The 15,294-nt window shown below is 40.3% G+C and overlaps 1 protein-coding gene across 2 annotated transcripts; it reads right to left on the bottom strand.

The window, feature by feature from the left end:
* Nucleotides 1-1,876: 1,876 nt before the first annotated feature.
* LOC101849678 (zinc finger protein 62) lies at nt 1,877-12,590 on the bottom strand. Of its 2 annotated transcripts, none has more exons than XM_005093751.2 (4): nt 12,469-12,590; nt 10,400-10,602; nt 9,522-9,680; nt 1,877-8,045 (listed from the first exon to the last, which is right to left on the bottom strand). In XM_005093751.2, exons 2-4 carry the CDS (start codon nt 10,535-10,537, stop codon nt 4,794-4,796), a joined length of 3,549 nt encoding a protein of 1,182 aa, XP_005093808.1. In that variant the 5' UTR covers nt 10,538-10,602; nt 12,469-12,590; the 3' UTR covers nt 1,877-4,793. The 2 variants fall into 2 exon arrangements, with proteins under 2 accessions (XP_005093808.1, XP_005093809.1); XM_005093752.3 differs by lacking the exon at nt 12,469-12,590 and adding an exon at nt 12,078-12,394.
* Nucleotides 12,591-15,294: the final 2,704 nt, after the last annotated feature.

Here is a 15,294-nt window from a genome sequence, read left to right as displayed (position 1 = left end):
TCCCCCCAAAAAAAGTAGAGCATATCATGGATCAAGTTCCTTGAATGGACAGGGTGTACGTGTTCCCCAACACTTGCGACCACAGTAAATTACATAGAAAATGTCGTGTGCACAAATCAAATTTAGATAATGTGTGGCATTATGGTGAAAAGAGGCGCTCGTCAATTTTTGGGCATAATAAATATATTAAATTATTGACATCATTTTGAGGCGTAATTATTTGTCTTGACTTTGAATTTTTTTAAAAATACCCATCTTTCTTGAATAGAAGTCAAGAAAGTAATTTGCGAGAAAAGTAGTAGGTGGGGGTACCTGGTCAGGGGTAAAAAAAGTTAGCAAGAAAATGGCCGTAAAAGTTTGGTGACTTCTAAGCTTTAATAAATCAGGTGTCCTTGAAAACTGCAAGTTTACATTCTTAGTGCCATTTACCAACGTTTTTCCAGTAAAATCCACAGAGAAATGTTTCTTTCAAAGACCATGAACAGGTGTTGAGTCAAAAATAAAAATTCAATACAAATTGCTCTAAGAGCAGAACAATGGTGATTTTTTCGATTCCATATTTTGACACGGGCCTGATTTCCCCAAGACGCCACACATAAATATTATGTCGTATTGTCTGTGTAACAATCACACACAGAAATAGTCTGCCACGGACATGTCTTCATCTATCTGAACAGGAAAATTGAAGTTAGGGGGTTTTACTTTTACTTTTAGTAGAGGTTTTACGGCGTTCGCAACTGCATAAGGTCATATGAGCGCCAGAAGATTAGAGGTGTTACGAGAGAGTAACAGGCATAAGAGAGAAGAAGGGGAGATAAGAAAAACAGATGTTTGATAGGAAAGAAGAAGCAAACCACACCAGAGCACCCGCCAACCACCCACTGTTTGGGGGTTTATTAAGGTGTTTAACAACAAACACAGAACAACAAGAACAGTACATGTATAGAGAGGCACTGTGAAAAAAGTCAAAAAGACAAACCACATCAGAGGACCCAGCATACATAATAAAAGTGGGAGATAAAAAATACAACAAGACCTGGCTCTGTCAAAATGCTTTTATTAAATAGAAATGAGCATGAAACATGAAGATCAGTAATGGCTACAGCAAGGTACAGATGAAGTGAACAAAGAAGTACATGACATGACACATGCTGCTGTGGAGTAGAATCTCAGTGTCTGGGAGGAGCACATCAAAAGCAACCCTTTTTTTCCCCCCCTTTATAAACTTAATAGAGTTTAAATACACCTCTAACACAAACCTACCAACCACTCCATGCCAAAAGCACCCATTATAAACTTTATAGATTATATATACACCTCTAACTCAAACCTACCAACCAAGCTATGAACAAAAAGAGGAGCTTTCTTGAAAATCCTTCCAAAAGAATAGAAGTTTATTTTTTAAAAATAATTACGGTATGTAACCGTGCCAAAAAAATGTGTATTGCACACAAGCAAACAAAAATTTGTAATTTAATTAAATAAATTATAATAAGTCCCATTTGACCTGACGGAAATGGAATTCAAAAAGAAAGAAAAACAGATTTTTATGCAACTTTCATTGGAGTACTTGGCAGGTTCACAAACTCAAACAGACAGACCAGAACCAAATCACAAAGGGTAAAAATCTATTGCTGTCGTCCATTTAGAAAAAACAAAGAAAGCCAAAAACAAAACTTTTTTAACCTTCTGATCCAAAAATCGCGTGCTTGGCTCTGAGCATGTTTTAGGAGGGATAGATGGCCATACACCCAGTCTGTCCCCGTGGTTTTATGCACCTCGCAAAATTTAGCAAATTTGATATTTTTTGCATAATTTCTGATTATTTTCCTTTATCATTCTTTGTTAAAAATTAACAGAATCACATAATTTCACATTTTTGGGCTCGGTTTGCATAATTTCATAATTTTTCTTGCATAAAACGACGGGGACAGCCCAGTACATCAGAATTCAGATCCAGATATAAGAGGCGTGAGAAAAGATGGAGGTTGTTGTCACATGATGATAGATAACATTTATACACTGACTGTTGATAATAAGTGATGGTAAAACAAAAACAGAAATCATCTCTTTTTACAAACCAATGCCATCAGATACCGAGTCCCCCCCTGCATGAAAAGTCAAGAGTCAAAGAAACAGACAGACTAAATTTTTAAAAAGAGGATGTTTTCTTCTCAATACCAACATTCTAAAGATGTTTTCAAAAATTACATTCTGACCGATCCATCGTAAATATCAATGTAACAGAAAAACAGTACAAAAATGTGCAACAAAGAAGGAAACACATGTGAAATGAATAAAACAAATATTATTAAAATTCAAGCTTAATCGTTACATCTAGAGCTTTCAATGCGATCCAGGCGCAAAACACAGAAAGAAATTGAAGTAGATTTTATTTTTAACATCCTTCCTTTCCTGCTTGTGGCATCTGAAGTAAATTAAAATTGAAACCGTTTTGTTTGAAATAACTGCACTAAAACACAGAAGTATTTTATTTCTAACAGATTCAATTAAAAAAAAATATCTAGGCAATTCTTATAAAGCAGTAAGGAACCTTAACGTACAAACTATCTGTAGCCCCCCCCCCCCCCCCCCCTCACCCCAATACACTACTCATGCAGCTTGGTAACCTGCAGTAAAGAAAAACATGGGAGACCTGTGTTGTATTATTGCTCATGTACATTATACTGGAAGGTAACACAGTAGTAACTGTGTATTATCTTGTTGAAGTACAAGAGTGGCTTGTGGTACCCTGTACCGGTAACTTACACACATGTCCACAAGAGCATGGCCAACAACATAGAACTGAACAAACTGATAACTAGTCAACAAAGAATATGCTCCAGACTAAAAACACATTATCATTAAAATAAAGATAAACTGGACAAACAGTGGAGTTAGAAGAAAGAAAAAAAAAAGAGTAAAAATCTCCAAACATGTCATTCTGTGTCATCTTTTAAGAAAAACCGCACTGGTTTATAAACAGTTTGCATTCTTTTTATTTTTGTTCTCCCCCCCCCCCCTGTAATCATGCTGATTTCATTTCAGTTCAAGTCAATGAACATCATTATCTTTGACATGGGCTTTGAACAATGAAGTATGGTACACACATGCATGTACTTCAAAATGGCAAGACCACTAGTCTACATTAATGTGCATTTCATCCATAGTAAATAGAAGAGTATCCATTTGACATCCTTCCTATTGACAAGGTATGTTTCTACCCCTTCAAAGCCACATATATTGAATTAGGTACCTGGTACATCAGGAAATTGCACAATTTTTTATATCTTGATGTATCAAGACATGCAAAACCCAACATATATTACATATGAAATGGTTAAGCAAGCAAAAATGGTACATTCATTAACTACAGCGAGTACGGTGTGTTCATCATGCTAACAAGAACAGTACAAGGCAAAACTTTCTACAAAATGAAAATAATGCCCCCTGCTCTCATTCATAAAGTCGCACTCCCCTAAATACACGTCTAAAATTTCTAAAAATATTTACCCCTCCCCCATGCATATGAAATTGCAACAAATATAATGTCATCAGTTTTCAAATGAACTTCTAAAATACTAACACGGTGTCTTATTTATTTCCTTGCACTTGCATACACATGATTAAATGCAATAATCAGTGACACAGAAAGGATGAGAAAATCACCAGCTTAAGGTTTACGCAAAATCCTCTAACCTGTGCACAGAACTCCTCCATGATAAATATATATTATAGAAAGAAGAGAGAACTGACGTACATGTGTATATCATTGAGTATCAAACAAAAACACAGAAACCTTCATGACTTGCACACATCTTTGCTGGAATACAAAATTGTTTACAAATATAACATATCAGTTTGATCAAATAAATGCAATTTAGCCAACCTTGCTAGTGCTACGGTACGACGTGAAAAGCGCCGAACATACCATTTCAAGAGGAATATGATCAGTTACTAACAATATTTTCATAAAAATAAAAACAAAGACAAAAAAAGTACAGCCACAGTCTTTACAATACAGGAACACTAAGGTGAATACGACTGTTGACCTTTCTACATTTACAACATAGATCTAATAAAAACTAACCACAGCACAGTAGCGCCCACTTAAAAACAAAAATTTCTGAGAATTTCAAATTTTCTCTATTTAGTCATGTTTTCAGTTTTGAAAGTTTACTTTCTTTAGATTTACCACTGTTTTTGGATTAACCGTGTTTAGTTTACGAGGACTCCACTGTACATGTATAGTCTAACAAAACAACAACAAAAAATAGCGATAAAAAACAAAACATTAAAAAACAAGAAGCAGGTTTCCTATATATCCTACATGAACAAGAAGAAATTTCATCTCAAAAAGAAAAAATCTGTCTTTATAAAAGTAACAACTTAAAACTCTTTCTCAAACTGTTATACATGTACTGGGCTATAAAAAGAACATGAAATGAAGTTACACTAGTATGGGGACAGCAGCACTGTGAAGAGCACACTCTTTTTTACTGTATCAAAAGAATGGGAATTGGTAATCAAACAGCAAGATTACTTTCTCTTTTCACAGAACAGATCTCGTTGGCCCACTGAAGAAGAGTTGAAACTGTCACCAAAAAGAAATATGAATATCTACCAAATTACTACATGCAAAACAAACTTTTGACGACATAAAAGACAACCACCCCTCCTCCGTCTGAAAAATAAAATCAAACTTGTGCATGAATACGATTTGTTTTTGTAGCATAGCTTTTTAGATTGAAAAAAACAAAGATCAACATGCTGCAAAATACTAAACCCTCCTTTCACTCAAGAAACCGTGACGGTATCTTCTGAGTCCTCGAAGGCCGATGTGCACTCCTGGAAGGAGTTCCTTCTTGGCTGGACCCAGGACTCTCTTGGAGCTCTGACTTTGCCGCTGTCTCGGCAGCTCTGCTCTTCAAAGACTTCGGATCTTTCACGGGACGTGACGTTGCCGGTGTCGTTGCAAAGGGCGCCTTCCCCCTAACTCGCAATTTTTTATTTGCTGTGCCTGTTGTGGCAGGCGTATTGCCATTTTCGACTTTAGGAAGCGGAGTATCAGAAGCTTCCTGTGTTTTGCTGGTCTCAAGGGGAGGTTCATCAGTAGACTCCTCAGGAGCAGCATCCGGAGTTTCCTTCTTTTCCGCCTCCTCCTCATTACTATTCTCCTCCTTACCCTCTTCTTTCTGCGAGTTCTCTTTCGTGGCATGTGACTCCAGGTGTCTCAAGAGAGTGTCTTTATCCGTGAACTTCCTGCGGCAGATAGTACACGCCCATCCACCCGGCGTTCTTTGGCATCTTTCGTCCAACTCTTTCTCTTGTTCCTCTTCCACTAGAACCTCCTCTTCCATGCCCTCCCAGTCGGAGCCTTCCATATCTTGGTTCATCTGGGAGATCAGGCTCTTCCTGGGTGTCCGTGGAGACCGCGAACGTTTGGTCAGCATTGACATGCTCCTGGGGAAACTTTTCTTTCCTCCGTTTTTGTCGTCTTCACCGAGAGCGCCTGTGAGTAGAGTGATGCGCCCCGATGAATCCATCCTGATGGCGTCTTCGTGTTTCCTAATGTGCACCATCAGATTATGTTTCAGCGTGGCCACTTTGTTACAGATTTTGCACTTGAAACCTTTGCCAGAGGGAAGCCTGCTGAGAACTTTACTCTCCTCCCGACATTTCTTCTCGTGGTTCATTTTGATGACGACTCGGGAGAACGGAGCCTTGCAGATTGAGCAGAGAAATTCTTTACCATCTCCATCCATTCCCGTCTCTTCTTCCTCTATTCCTTCTTCGGAGCAGTGCATTTTCTTTTTGTGCATGTTCAAGAAGAATTTCCGGGAGAACGTGACGCCGCATTTGTCGCAGATGAACGGGGTGGCATGTGATTTCTTGTGCTTCTGAAGCATATACTGACAACTAAAGCACTTGTTGCAAATCTGACACTCAAACGGTCGCTGGTTCAGGTGAGAACGGATATGACTCATCATTCGATACTTCTTGGTCAATTTCTTGTCGCAGTGCTTGCAGTAGTAGCCACTCTTATCCTCCAAAACGCCGTAGTCTGCCGTTTCTTCGTCTCTCTCCTTGTCGCTGTGCTTGCGCTTGTGAGCTTCGAGCAGGAGCCTGTGGGAGAAGGAGGCCTTGCACATGTCACACCTGTAGGGCCGTCTGTGCATCAGGACATGCTTCTTCAGGGCATTGCTGTTGGGGAACTCCTTATTGCACTTCTGACACAGGAATGGCTTTTCTTTGATGTGGACTTTGACGTGGCGGTGTGCGTTGGCCCGCTGCTTGAACATCTTGAGGCAGATGCTGCAGAAGAAAGCTTGCTCGGTGGCGTCAAAATAGTACAGAGCATTGGGAGACTGAGTTGCTGGGGATACTTGTTCACTATTCGACGATTTTACCGCTTTTGGAGTCTGGAGGCTTCTGTGGGGCCATGAGGACCTCTTGTTGTCGTAGGAGTGGGTGCTGACGTGCTTGATCATGTTTCCCAGGCGCTTCATCTCAATGTGGCAGATGTCACACTTGTAGGTTTTGCCGTCGTCCAGGACGGTGTAGTTGAGGTTCTCGCTGTTGCCCAAACACTCGCTGTGCAGGTGCTTGATGAGCTGCACGTTGTGGGCGAAGGCGCCGTTGCACTGGTGGCAGCGGTACGGCTTGGTGTGCGTCTTCTTGTGCTTGACCAGCTCGCCTTTGTCCACAAACTGCTTGGGGCACTCGTCGCACACAAACGGCTTGTCCTTGAGGTGGTGGATGAGATGACGCATCATGTTCCCCCGCTGGACGGTTCTCTTGCCGCAGTGACCGCACTGGTACAGCTTGACAAACTCTTCAGGCACCGGCGGGATCTTCATGTCCGGCAGGTCATCCACGTCCATTCCTTCGGTGCCATCCGTGTTGGGTTTTGTGCCCACCGCCGCCTCCTCCTCTCCGGGAGCCCCTGCCTCACGCAGACCTCCTGAAGTAACTGTGAACAAAGGCTTCGAGTTCCCCACCACCTTCCCCTCGGCCTCGTCTGCAGCTGACGTCAAAACTTCTGTCTCGGGATTCGTTGTAGTCCCCGTGTCCACAACGCCTGACTCAGAACTGTTATCCTCCTCTTTCTTGATGCCAGTGACTTCGGCCGGGTCGGCCTTCATGATGCGGTGCTTGTACTCAAAAGTCTGGCCTGCCAGGGCGACCATGCTCATCTCCTCCACTCTGGTTCCGTCCCCATCCACAAACGTACGCATGGTCACCTCCTTACTGCTGGAGCCTGTTTTCACAAACGTCGTTCTCGCCTCGTGACGTTTCAAGTGAATCGCCAGCAAGGACTTGCGTAGAAAAGACTTCTTGCAGAGAAAACAAGGGTAGATACGCTTATGGATCTGAGTATGTTTCTTCAGGTTGCTCACGTCTTTGAAGCCTTTGTTACACACCTCACAGACAAAGGGCCTCTCCGAGCTGTGGTACATTTTGTGACGGATTAGATTGGTAGAACTGCTCAAGACCTTCCCGCAGATGTCGCACTCGTTGCTCTTAGTGGTCACACCGCTGCGGCTGTGCCTGCGCCGGCCCTGGACGTTGGTCAGCTCCAGCATCATATCCCCCTTCATGCCCTCCGGCCGGAGAATCTGGATGTGCTGCATCTCGTTATTTGGCCCCTTAAAGGCCACGCTGAACGAGCCGTCCTTGTTGTCCACAATCTCTGACACTTCCGTTTCCTCTCCCTCCTCCGCAGCTTTGACCAACCCCTCCATCCCGTCCCCCCCTAAGACAGCCATACCGCCAGGCACGGCGCTATCAGTAGTCTGCGTCTGCTGCACTATGGCTGCAGCCTGTTCCCCGACCGCCGCACTGCGCAGCAGACCCAGAGCTGCGTTGGTGGTGTCTGTGGTTGTCATGGCGTTCATCTTGGGCACCTGCTGGACGGGCTGCGTGAGCGACTTGACCGAGTGGATGACCGGCTCCAGGGGCTTCGGGGGGTCCAGTTTGATGACACCAGCCTCCTCCAGCTCCCTCAGGGGGGACACCTGGTTCAGTGTGATGTTGTTGGCCGGCTGACGACACAAAAACAGAAGAGAAACAACCATGAAAGGGTTTGGAACAGCTTGTAAGAAGGATCTTTAACATTCATATCATAGCCCTTGAACATAAAATTAAGGTCAAAACAAACAATGGAATTTAATTCTTAGACGAGGGGGGGTTAAATAATGCTGTTAGATAAACATTTCCTTCCATACTGACAAATGATTCCCACCTTAAGCCAAAGCGATGGGAAACACAATTATTTGACAAAAAATCCATTTTGAAAAAGAATGTAAAAACCCACCTCAACTTTTTTTAAAAATAATATTGTTCAAAATAATAAGATAAGATAAGATAAGATAAGATACATCTTTATTGTCCAGATCCTGGCACATTGGTTTGGTGTTCCATCACGAGTACACACACACACACACACACACGCACACACACACACGCACGCACGCGCACACACACACACACACACACACACACACAAACACACACACACACGCACACACGTGCACGCACATGCACACACAAGTAGGCTTACAATCACATACATAATATAAATGAGCAGCAACATAAACAATGATAATCGTAAGCTAGATACACACTCAATGTTATTTTGATGCATGCTCTAAGGTCGTTAGTACACTAAACAAGATGGTTAAGATGGAAGCATTTTGATAGATGATGGTAAAAATGACCTTCTGTATCTTTCTTTGTTACAGATCAGAAGCATGGGTCTTTTACTTCTGACTGATGTTTTTATTTGAGGGAACAAGGGATGTTTGTTGTCTAAAAAGATGGAATTAATTTTCTTAGTGCAAGCTGTTATGTACAATTCATCCAAGTAGGGAAATGAAGATGTTGAAATTTTACATGCTTTCCGTATTAGTCGATTTAATTTTTCTTTATCTTGTTGTCTTGTGTTCCCGGCCCATGCTGTTATACAAAAATCGATAATACTTTCTATGGTTGAATGGTAGAACATGGACATCAATGTTCTATCAACTTTAAAATACTTTAGCTTTCTAAGAAAAAATAGTCTTTTGTTCACTTTTTTATGCAGGAGAGAAGTGTGGACACGCCAGTTGAGTGATATCTTCAGAGGTTTAAGCCGACTATGTAGGACATCGATCTAACAATAATCTTCATCTTTTAAAATAACAAACAGAATTTAATTCTTCTTTTAATAAACAAAGAAATACTGAACTGGACACAGCACGAAAAAGTGAACTGTTTGCAAAATAAAACCAACTAGTTCATTTAGCTTTACACCAATTGCAAAACAAACAAACTTCTAAAGAGGCGCTACCTACAAATTAATTCTATTACCACAGTGGATGGAGTGAGGACTACACATTATATTCAGAAAAACTACAGCCCCAAACCAGGCAGGTAAAATGTTTGCTCAAGCTACAAACTTAATGAATCTTATTGGATACAGACTATTATAATGATGTAAAAAAAATATTCAAAGTGCAGAGAGAAACACTGAGGCCAACCTGCAAAACTTGCTTGATGGAGCCATCTTCTCCCAGCTGTAAGATATCTCTGGTCACAGTGACCCCACCCGGTGTTTCCGGTGGCAGTGTGATGTTCATGACAATCTGAGAACTTGGACGTTCTTGTTTGATTTGCTCCAGATGGGAAAACATGTGTTCCTGTTGCATAAATCAAAATATCAACCTTATCTCAAAGCCGAACAGACTTATATGTTCATCTTTACACAAAAATCATAAACAATTTAAATTCATGAAGCAGGACAATCTCTAACCAACAAAACATTTGCAAACCTTAATTAAACGTTCATCTTTAAATCAAAATCCTTAAATACAATTTAAATTCACGAAGCATGTAATCTATAATTAACACACTCAGTTACATGGCATAACATGAAAACTTGGTGTTTCTGTAATAGTCAAACCTTTCTTCTCTACACAGTCTAGAGGTTTGTGTACCGGAAGGTTCTATCTCATAGGGAGGTGTATTTGTAAAGGATTGTGGTGGCCAGTTGGGGGGGGGGGGGGGGGGGGGGGGGGGCAAATCCAATTAAATTGTGTTTATTTCCCCCCTAAAAGCTGACCAAGAAAACCAATAGCAACCTCTCATTTCACAACTAGTTTTCTGTTCATTAAAATCTGCTTTCAAAAGCATATATTTTATATTCAAAATTTTTACACCACTATAGTTTACTTGAAAATTCATCACTTCCACCCTGTGAACATTTTTGAAAAGGGGTCTCAGTCTACAGAAAAATTTAATCTATCACCATTACATAAAAATACGAACAAGAAAACTTTGACTGAAACAACACACATTTTTTTTAAAGCATCTGACTTCGGTTCTGGCCAATCCAGTCTAAAAAAAGTAGTTTACAAACCTTGAAAACTGTCTTCTCCAGAAACTCTAGCTCACACTGTCCACACTTGTAGGGGTTGACCAAATGAATAACGATGTCATTAGGCCCCACCTCCGGGGTCTCCTCCTCAGACATCATGGTCACTGTCTGTTGCTCCATGCTCTTCTACACACACACACACATCTGCTGGTGACGTCCGATTCAACTTGATCCACAAAGCCAGTCTGATAAAACAAGATATATTTAAATATGATTACTTAAGGCCCTTTAAAAAAGTATTTCTAAAACCTAAGTAAAAAAAATTTTTTTAACTAGCATTAAAAAGTCCTGTCTTTATCTCAGAGAAAAAGTAATTTTTTTTTTCGAACCACAACACTGAAACTATTTTTACTATGGTCCATAACTACATCAACATGGGCGCTTTATTACTGTATTGTACAATAAAACTTATGGGACTAACTGAAACCCAAAAATATAGAAATCCAAAGCGTATACATCTTTAACTCTAAGCATCCACTACTTTTGGAGGCTAATTTAGCGTGACATTTTTTCTGCAGAGAACACTGGGTTATTGAAACCACTGCAAATCAACAGTTTTTAATAAAATCTAAAAATGTAACGCAAAAATATCAAATTATGGTGAAACACTCCTGAACACCCCCCCCCCCCCCCCCCCATCCAGATATAATAAATTATTACATTATTACTTAGCCATAGCAATTAGGCCTGGTGGTAATTTACTTGTAATAATATTATAATAAAGACCGAAAGAAAACCTCTATCTAAAAAATTAGGCCTCATAATTTGTGTTGTGACAGTATAAAGTTGAAATCTGTGTAGATAACAATGTCAAGAAAGATGCTAGAATCTATTTGGTCTCAATTTACAACTGAAGATAAGATGAGTTGAAAGCAAAAATTAATAATTATTTATAATTTTAGCCTAGATCTAGAATCTAGATCTAGACTCTAGCTAGATCTATCTCTAGATTCTCGATCTTTTGGGGGGACTAAAAACTGTCGCAAACGAGGCCTACATCTATCTATTATTTTTGTGGCTTCAGCAGCGGCGACCCCCCTTTTTGTTGGCATTTTATTTTCGTATCTACATACACCCCCCCCCCCTTTTCTCTAAGTCAAGGGGTCTCCCCCCTGACAAAATTTTAATGAATAGATCTACCGGTCCGAGATTCTCCATTGAGAGATATTAAAAACGGGGAAATTATGAATTCCTAAGGTTGAGACACAGGCAAAGTCAGTCCGCTGGTCCGGTATTCTTCAATCTTACAGAAAATGCAATACAAACAAACAAATTATAGGTATTTTATAATTTATAGGCCTAGGCTAGGTCATTGTTATTGATATAAACAGATTCCTCTTTTGATTCCCATCAGTTTGATATATGACAATACATATTAGAGTAACTTAGAGCTTCACAGTAATGCATTAAATAGATGCACCCCAGGTCTAAAACAGAACAGGGAAAAATAATTATGTCCAGAGCTGGAAAAAATCGGACGGAATCATCAGTTAATAATTGATAATCATTCATGGGCAGATGCTTGCTATCTATTGTTGCCTAGCCAAGCACTTTAGATAGTTATAGTTCTTGCTGGACTTATGTGTTGTAGTGTAACTGGTAGATCCACTGTTGTTAATGTCCATCTAGATCTATGTATGTATGTGACTGAGTGACTTACCCCGTCCCGTGTAGCCTGGCCCTTCCCGGCCGCAAGCCGCAAAACAAGATCAACCTCGACACTGGAGCCCGCTCAAACTTCGAATTTCTAACCGTATTGGCCACATTATTTTCATTCCGTATACATAATAAGAGCAATTGACAAAGAGTATTGAAAAAAACTAATAAAACATCAATATTAATTTAAAAATTATATTGTAAACAACCGAGTAACCCTCGTCTGTACGGCCATCAACAACAAACGTTACTTTTCGTCTTCGCATGAAATCGTTTCCCATAATGGCGGCCAAAGCAACTGAAAAAGGCCCGCTTCATATCGAACTCGTGGCCTTGGAAAAAAGGGGACGTAGAGCTCGGCTATAAAGCATATAGGTTGCTCAACATAACTGTACCTTTTCAACAAGCTTTTTGGCTGGTGGGTGGCAATCAGTAAACAGCTTCCAATACCAAAACAATAAAATTCTTATGATAAAACATTCTACGTAAATGCAGAACCTGGGAATGGACGCTCTGAAAATTTTACCTCCCTTTACTTCAATTCAAAACTGCAAAACGGAATAAACGAAACAATTGACAATCATTGATTGAGGGCTGAGGGGAACCCGATTTGGGCGGGCAAACTTCGTCAAATCTTTAAAAACACGTTGTTTATATTTTTTAAGCAACTCCAAAACTTTAGCTTATTTTTTGCACTTAGGATTCGATTACATTCATCCTATCATAAAGGCAAAAGATAAAAGAAAACAAGCAATTTCTTTCTCTCGTCAAATTACAACTTACTGGTGAACTGTGGGCCAAGCGCGAGCAGATTACACGACAACTTAACAAGGGACACAACCATTAAAATACAATATATATTTTTACAGAAATGGAAAGCTATCTCTATTTATTTTTTTAAAATTTTGCAAAATATTATCATAATAACCAAAACTGTAGGCCTATTTAATTTTGTTTTTCTAATCCTAGCTGGGGGTTTTCAAATCCAATCCTAGCTGAGTCAAATGACGAAATCCCTTCCTGTGTGTTGTCGGAGATACTTTTTTTGTCTCCGGTGTGGTTCTATCCTGAATGATGACCGTCGAGTGAATACCCCGTGTAGACTTAATTATTAAACTTATATCCTAGGTTGTCGACTGTCACGGCAGCCTCTCTCTCTCTCTCTCTCTCTCTCTCTCTCTCTCTCTCTCTCTCTCTCTCTCTCTCTCTCTCTGCCCTCTATAAAAACTTTACTTCGCTGGTACACCGAATAGACACACAATTATATGAAGGAAAAACATCAGTCTCACCTTGTTGTGTTTCCAGAAAATAATATTATACACAGTTCAGTGTTTCGCCCTCAACGGGCTTCCTCAGGAACATTCACAAAAATAACAATCATCATCATCATCGTCACCATCATCATCATCATCATCATCATCATCATCATCATCATCATCATCATCATCATCATCATCATCATCATTGCTGTCGTCGTCGTCGCTCGTCTTCGTCGTCGCTCGTCTTCGTCGTCATCATTATCATCATCACCATTAGATTCATCATCTATTCATAGTTATCAGCAGGATTCCCAGAATCTGCTCGTCTAACCCTAATTGCATTTATTAGTGAGGGTTCTACGAGGGCTTCTTCGTTGTAATTTAATATTTCACAAAACAGGTAGGCCTACCCCAGTGATAAATTAAACAAGCGACAATCGTAAAGTAAGTTCGATTGTTTGTTTGGGGGGGGGAGTGGAGTGCACGCGCAATAGAACACCTTTGGGACATCTTTCAGAGGCGTCTCAACCAACTCCAGCTCAGACCCCGGACAGCTGCACAACTGGGTGCTGCTATTCTTTAGGAGTGGGCTCAGAACCACGTCAACTGGCGTCATCCACAGAGGCAGCGTGTGCTCTTCAGCGACAAGAGTCGCTTCTGCATCGGTCCTGACAATAGACGGGTCCGAATTTGGCGGACTGCCAACTCAATCACTCTGTCCACTCTATGTCCCACAGATGCACCGCTGTCATCAACCCTAATGGGGGCCTTACGACCCGAAAGAGAGGGAGGAGCAACAAAAACAAACAAACAAACAAACAAACAAATACAAAAACAAACAAACACTCCCCCAAAAAACAAAAAAAAACAACAAAAAACAACAAACAAACTGCTGAAAACGATAAGTTAGCGTCGTACATAGAATTCACACAGGTTAAGCTATTTGTGGTTCTGCTATCAACATCAAGCTTGAATTTACGCACTTGATAAAAACGTTCAAGTCTCATTTTCGACCATGATGCCAGCGCTGTCAAAGTCAGAAGGACAATGACATTGTCAATGACATACAATCTTTATTCGCCTCGCAGGGAGAAATTTGTCTTGGTCATTAACAAGGTTAGGTGCACTCACGCATACACTCACAACAAGACATGACATTAGTAAATATACTCTGTCGCATTTTTAAGTATACACATTTTAAAGCATAATTTAAACAAATTTATGTCACCAGTTACTTTCAAATTTACACACTGACTACATGATTTACCTGTCGCAGGTGAGTTGTTTTCAGATTTCTGAACGTGCGAGTGGTTTTATTACTGCATGTGTGTTACATGTTTTAGCGTTTTTTAAGAGTTAACCATGACACGGCAATAATAAGTTTTAAAAAGAAGCACATATCGAAGCTTTTGTCATTTTTGTAACAATTCGCCCGTGTTAAAAAGTTGTGTTATCTACGTTTCATGATACCACGCTTAAGAGAAAATGTGCGAAATCAGCTTGTTGGAATGATCCGTGGGGGTGCCTCAGTATCCATTGCTACAAGACATTTTAATGTAACAAGAAGAACTGTGTACGCAATAATGGATCTTGAAAGAACAACAGAATCACAAAAGGATCGATTCCGTCGATTTGGGAAGATAAAAGCTACTTCAAGAGAGGGTCTTTTTATACACCTGCTGCATCTACGGAATCTTTCAAAACAGCAAGACAAACCAGAGATGAGTTTAATCCAATATAAAAAAAACGACTGTACTGAGACGGCTGAAAAAATTTGGACTCCGAGCAAGGCGCCCAGCTCACTGCATCAGATTGACGCCCTACAACATCAGAAACAGGCTTGACTGGGCAAAAATGCATTCAATTTGGTCTCGCCTGGTATGGAATAATCTTCTCCGGCGAATCCAGATTTCTTTTGGAATATCAAGATGGAAGAACACACGTATTCTGGAATGTAAATGA

Source organism: Aplysia californica, unplaced genomic scaffold (assembly GCF_000002075.1).
Source record: "Aplysia californica isolate F4 #8 unplaced genomic scaffold, AplCal3.0 scaffold00069, whole genome shotgun sequence".
NCBI classification, from domain to species: Eukaryota; Metazoa; Mollusca; class Gastropoda; order Aplysiida; family Aplysiidae; genus Aplysia; species Aplysia californica.
This window is presented reverse-complemented; position numbering and strand designations above follow the sequence as displayed.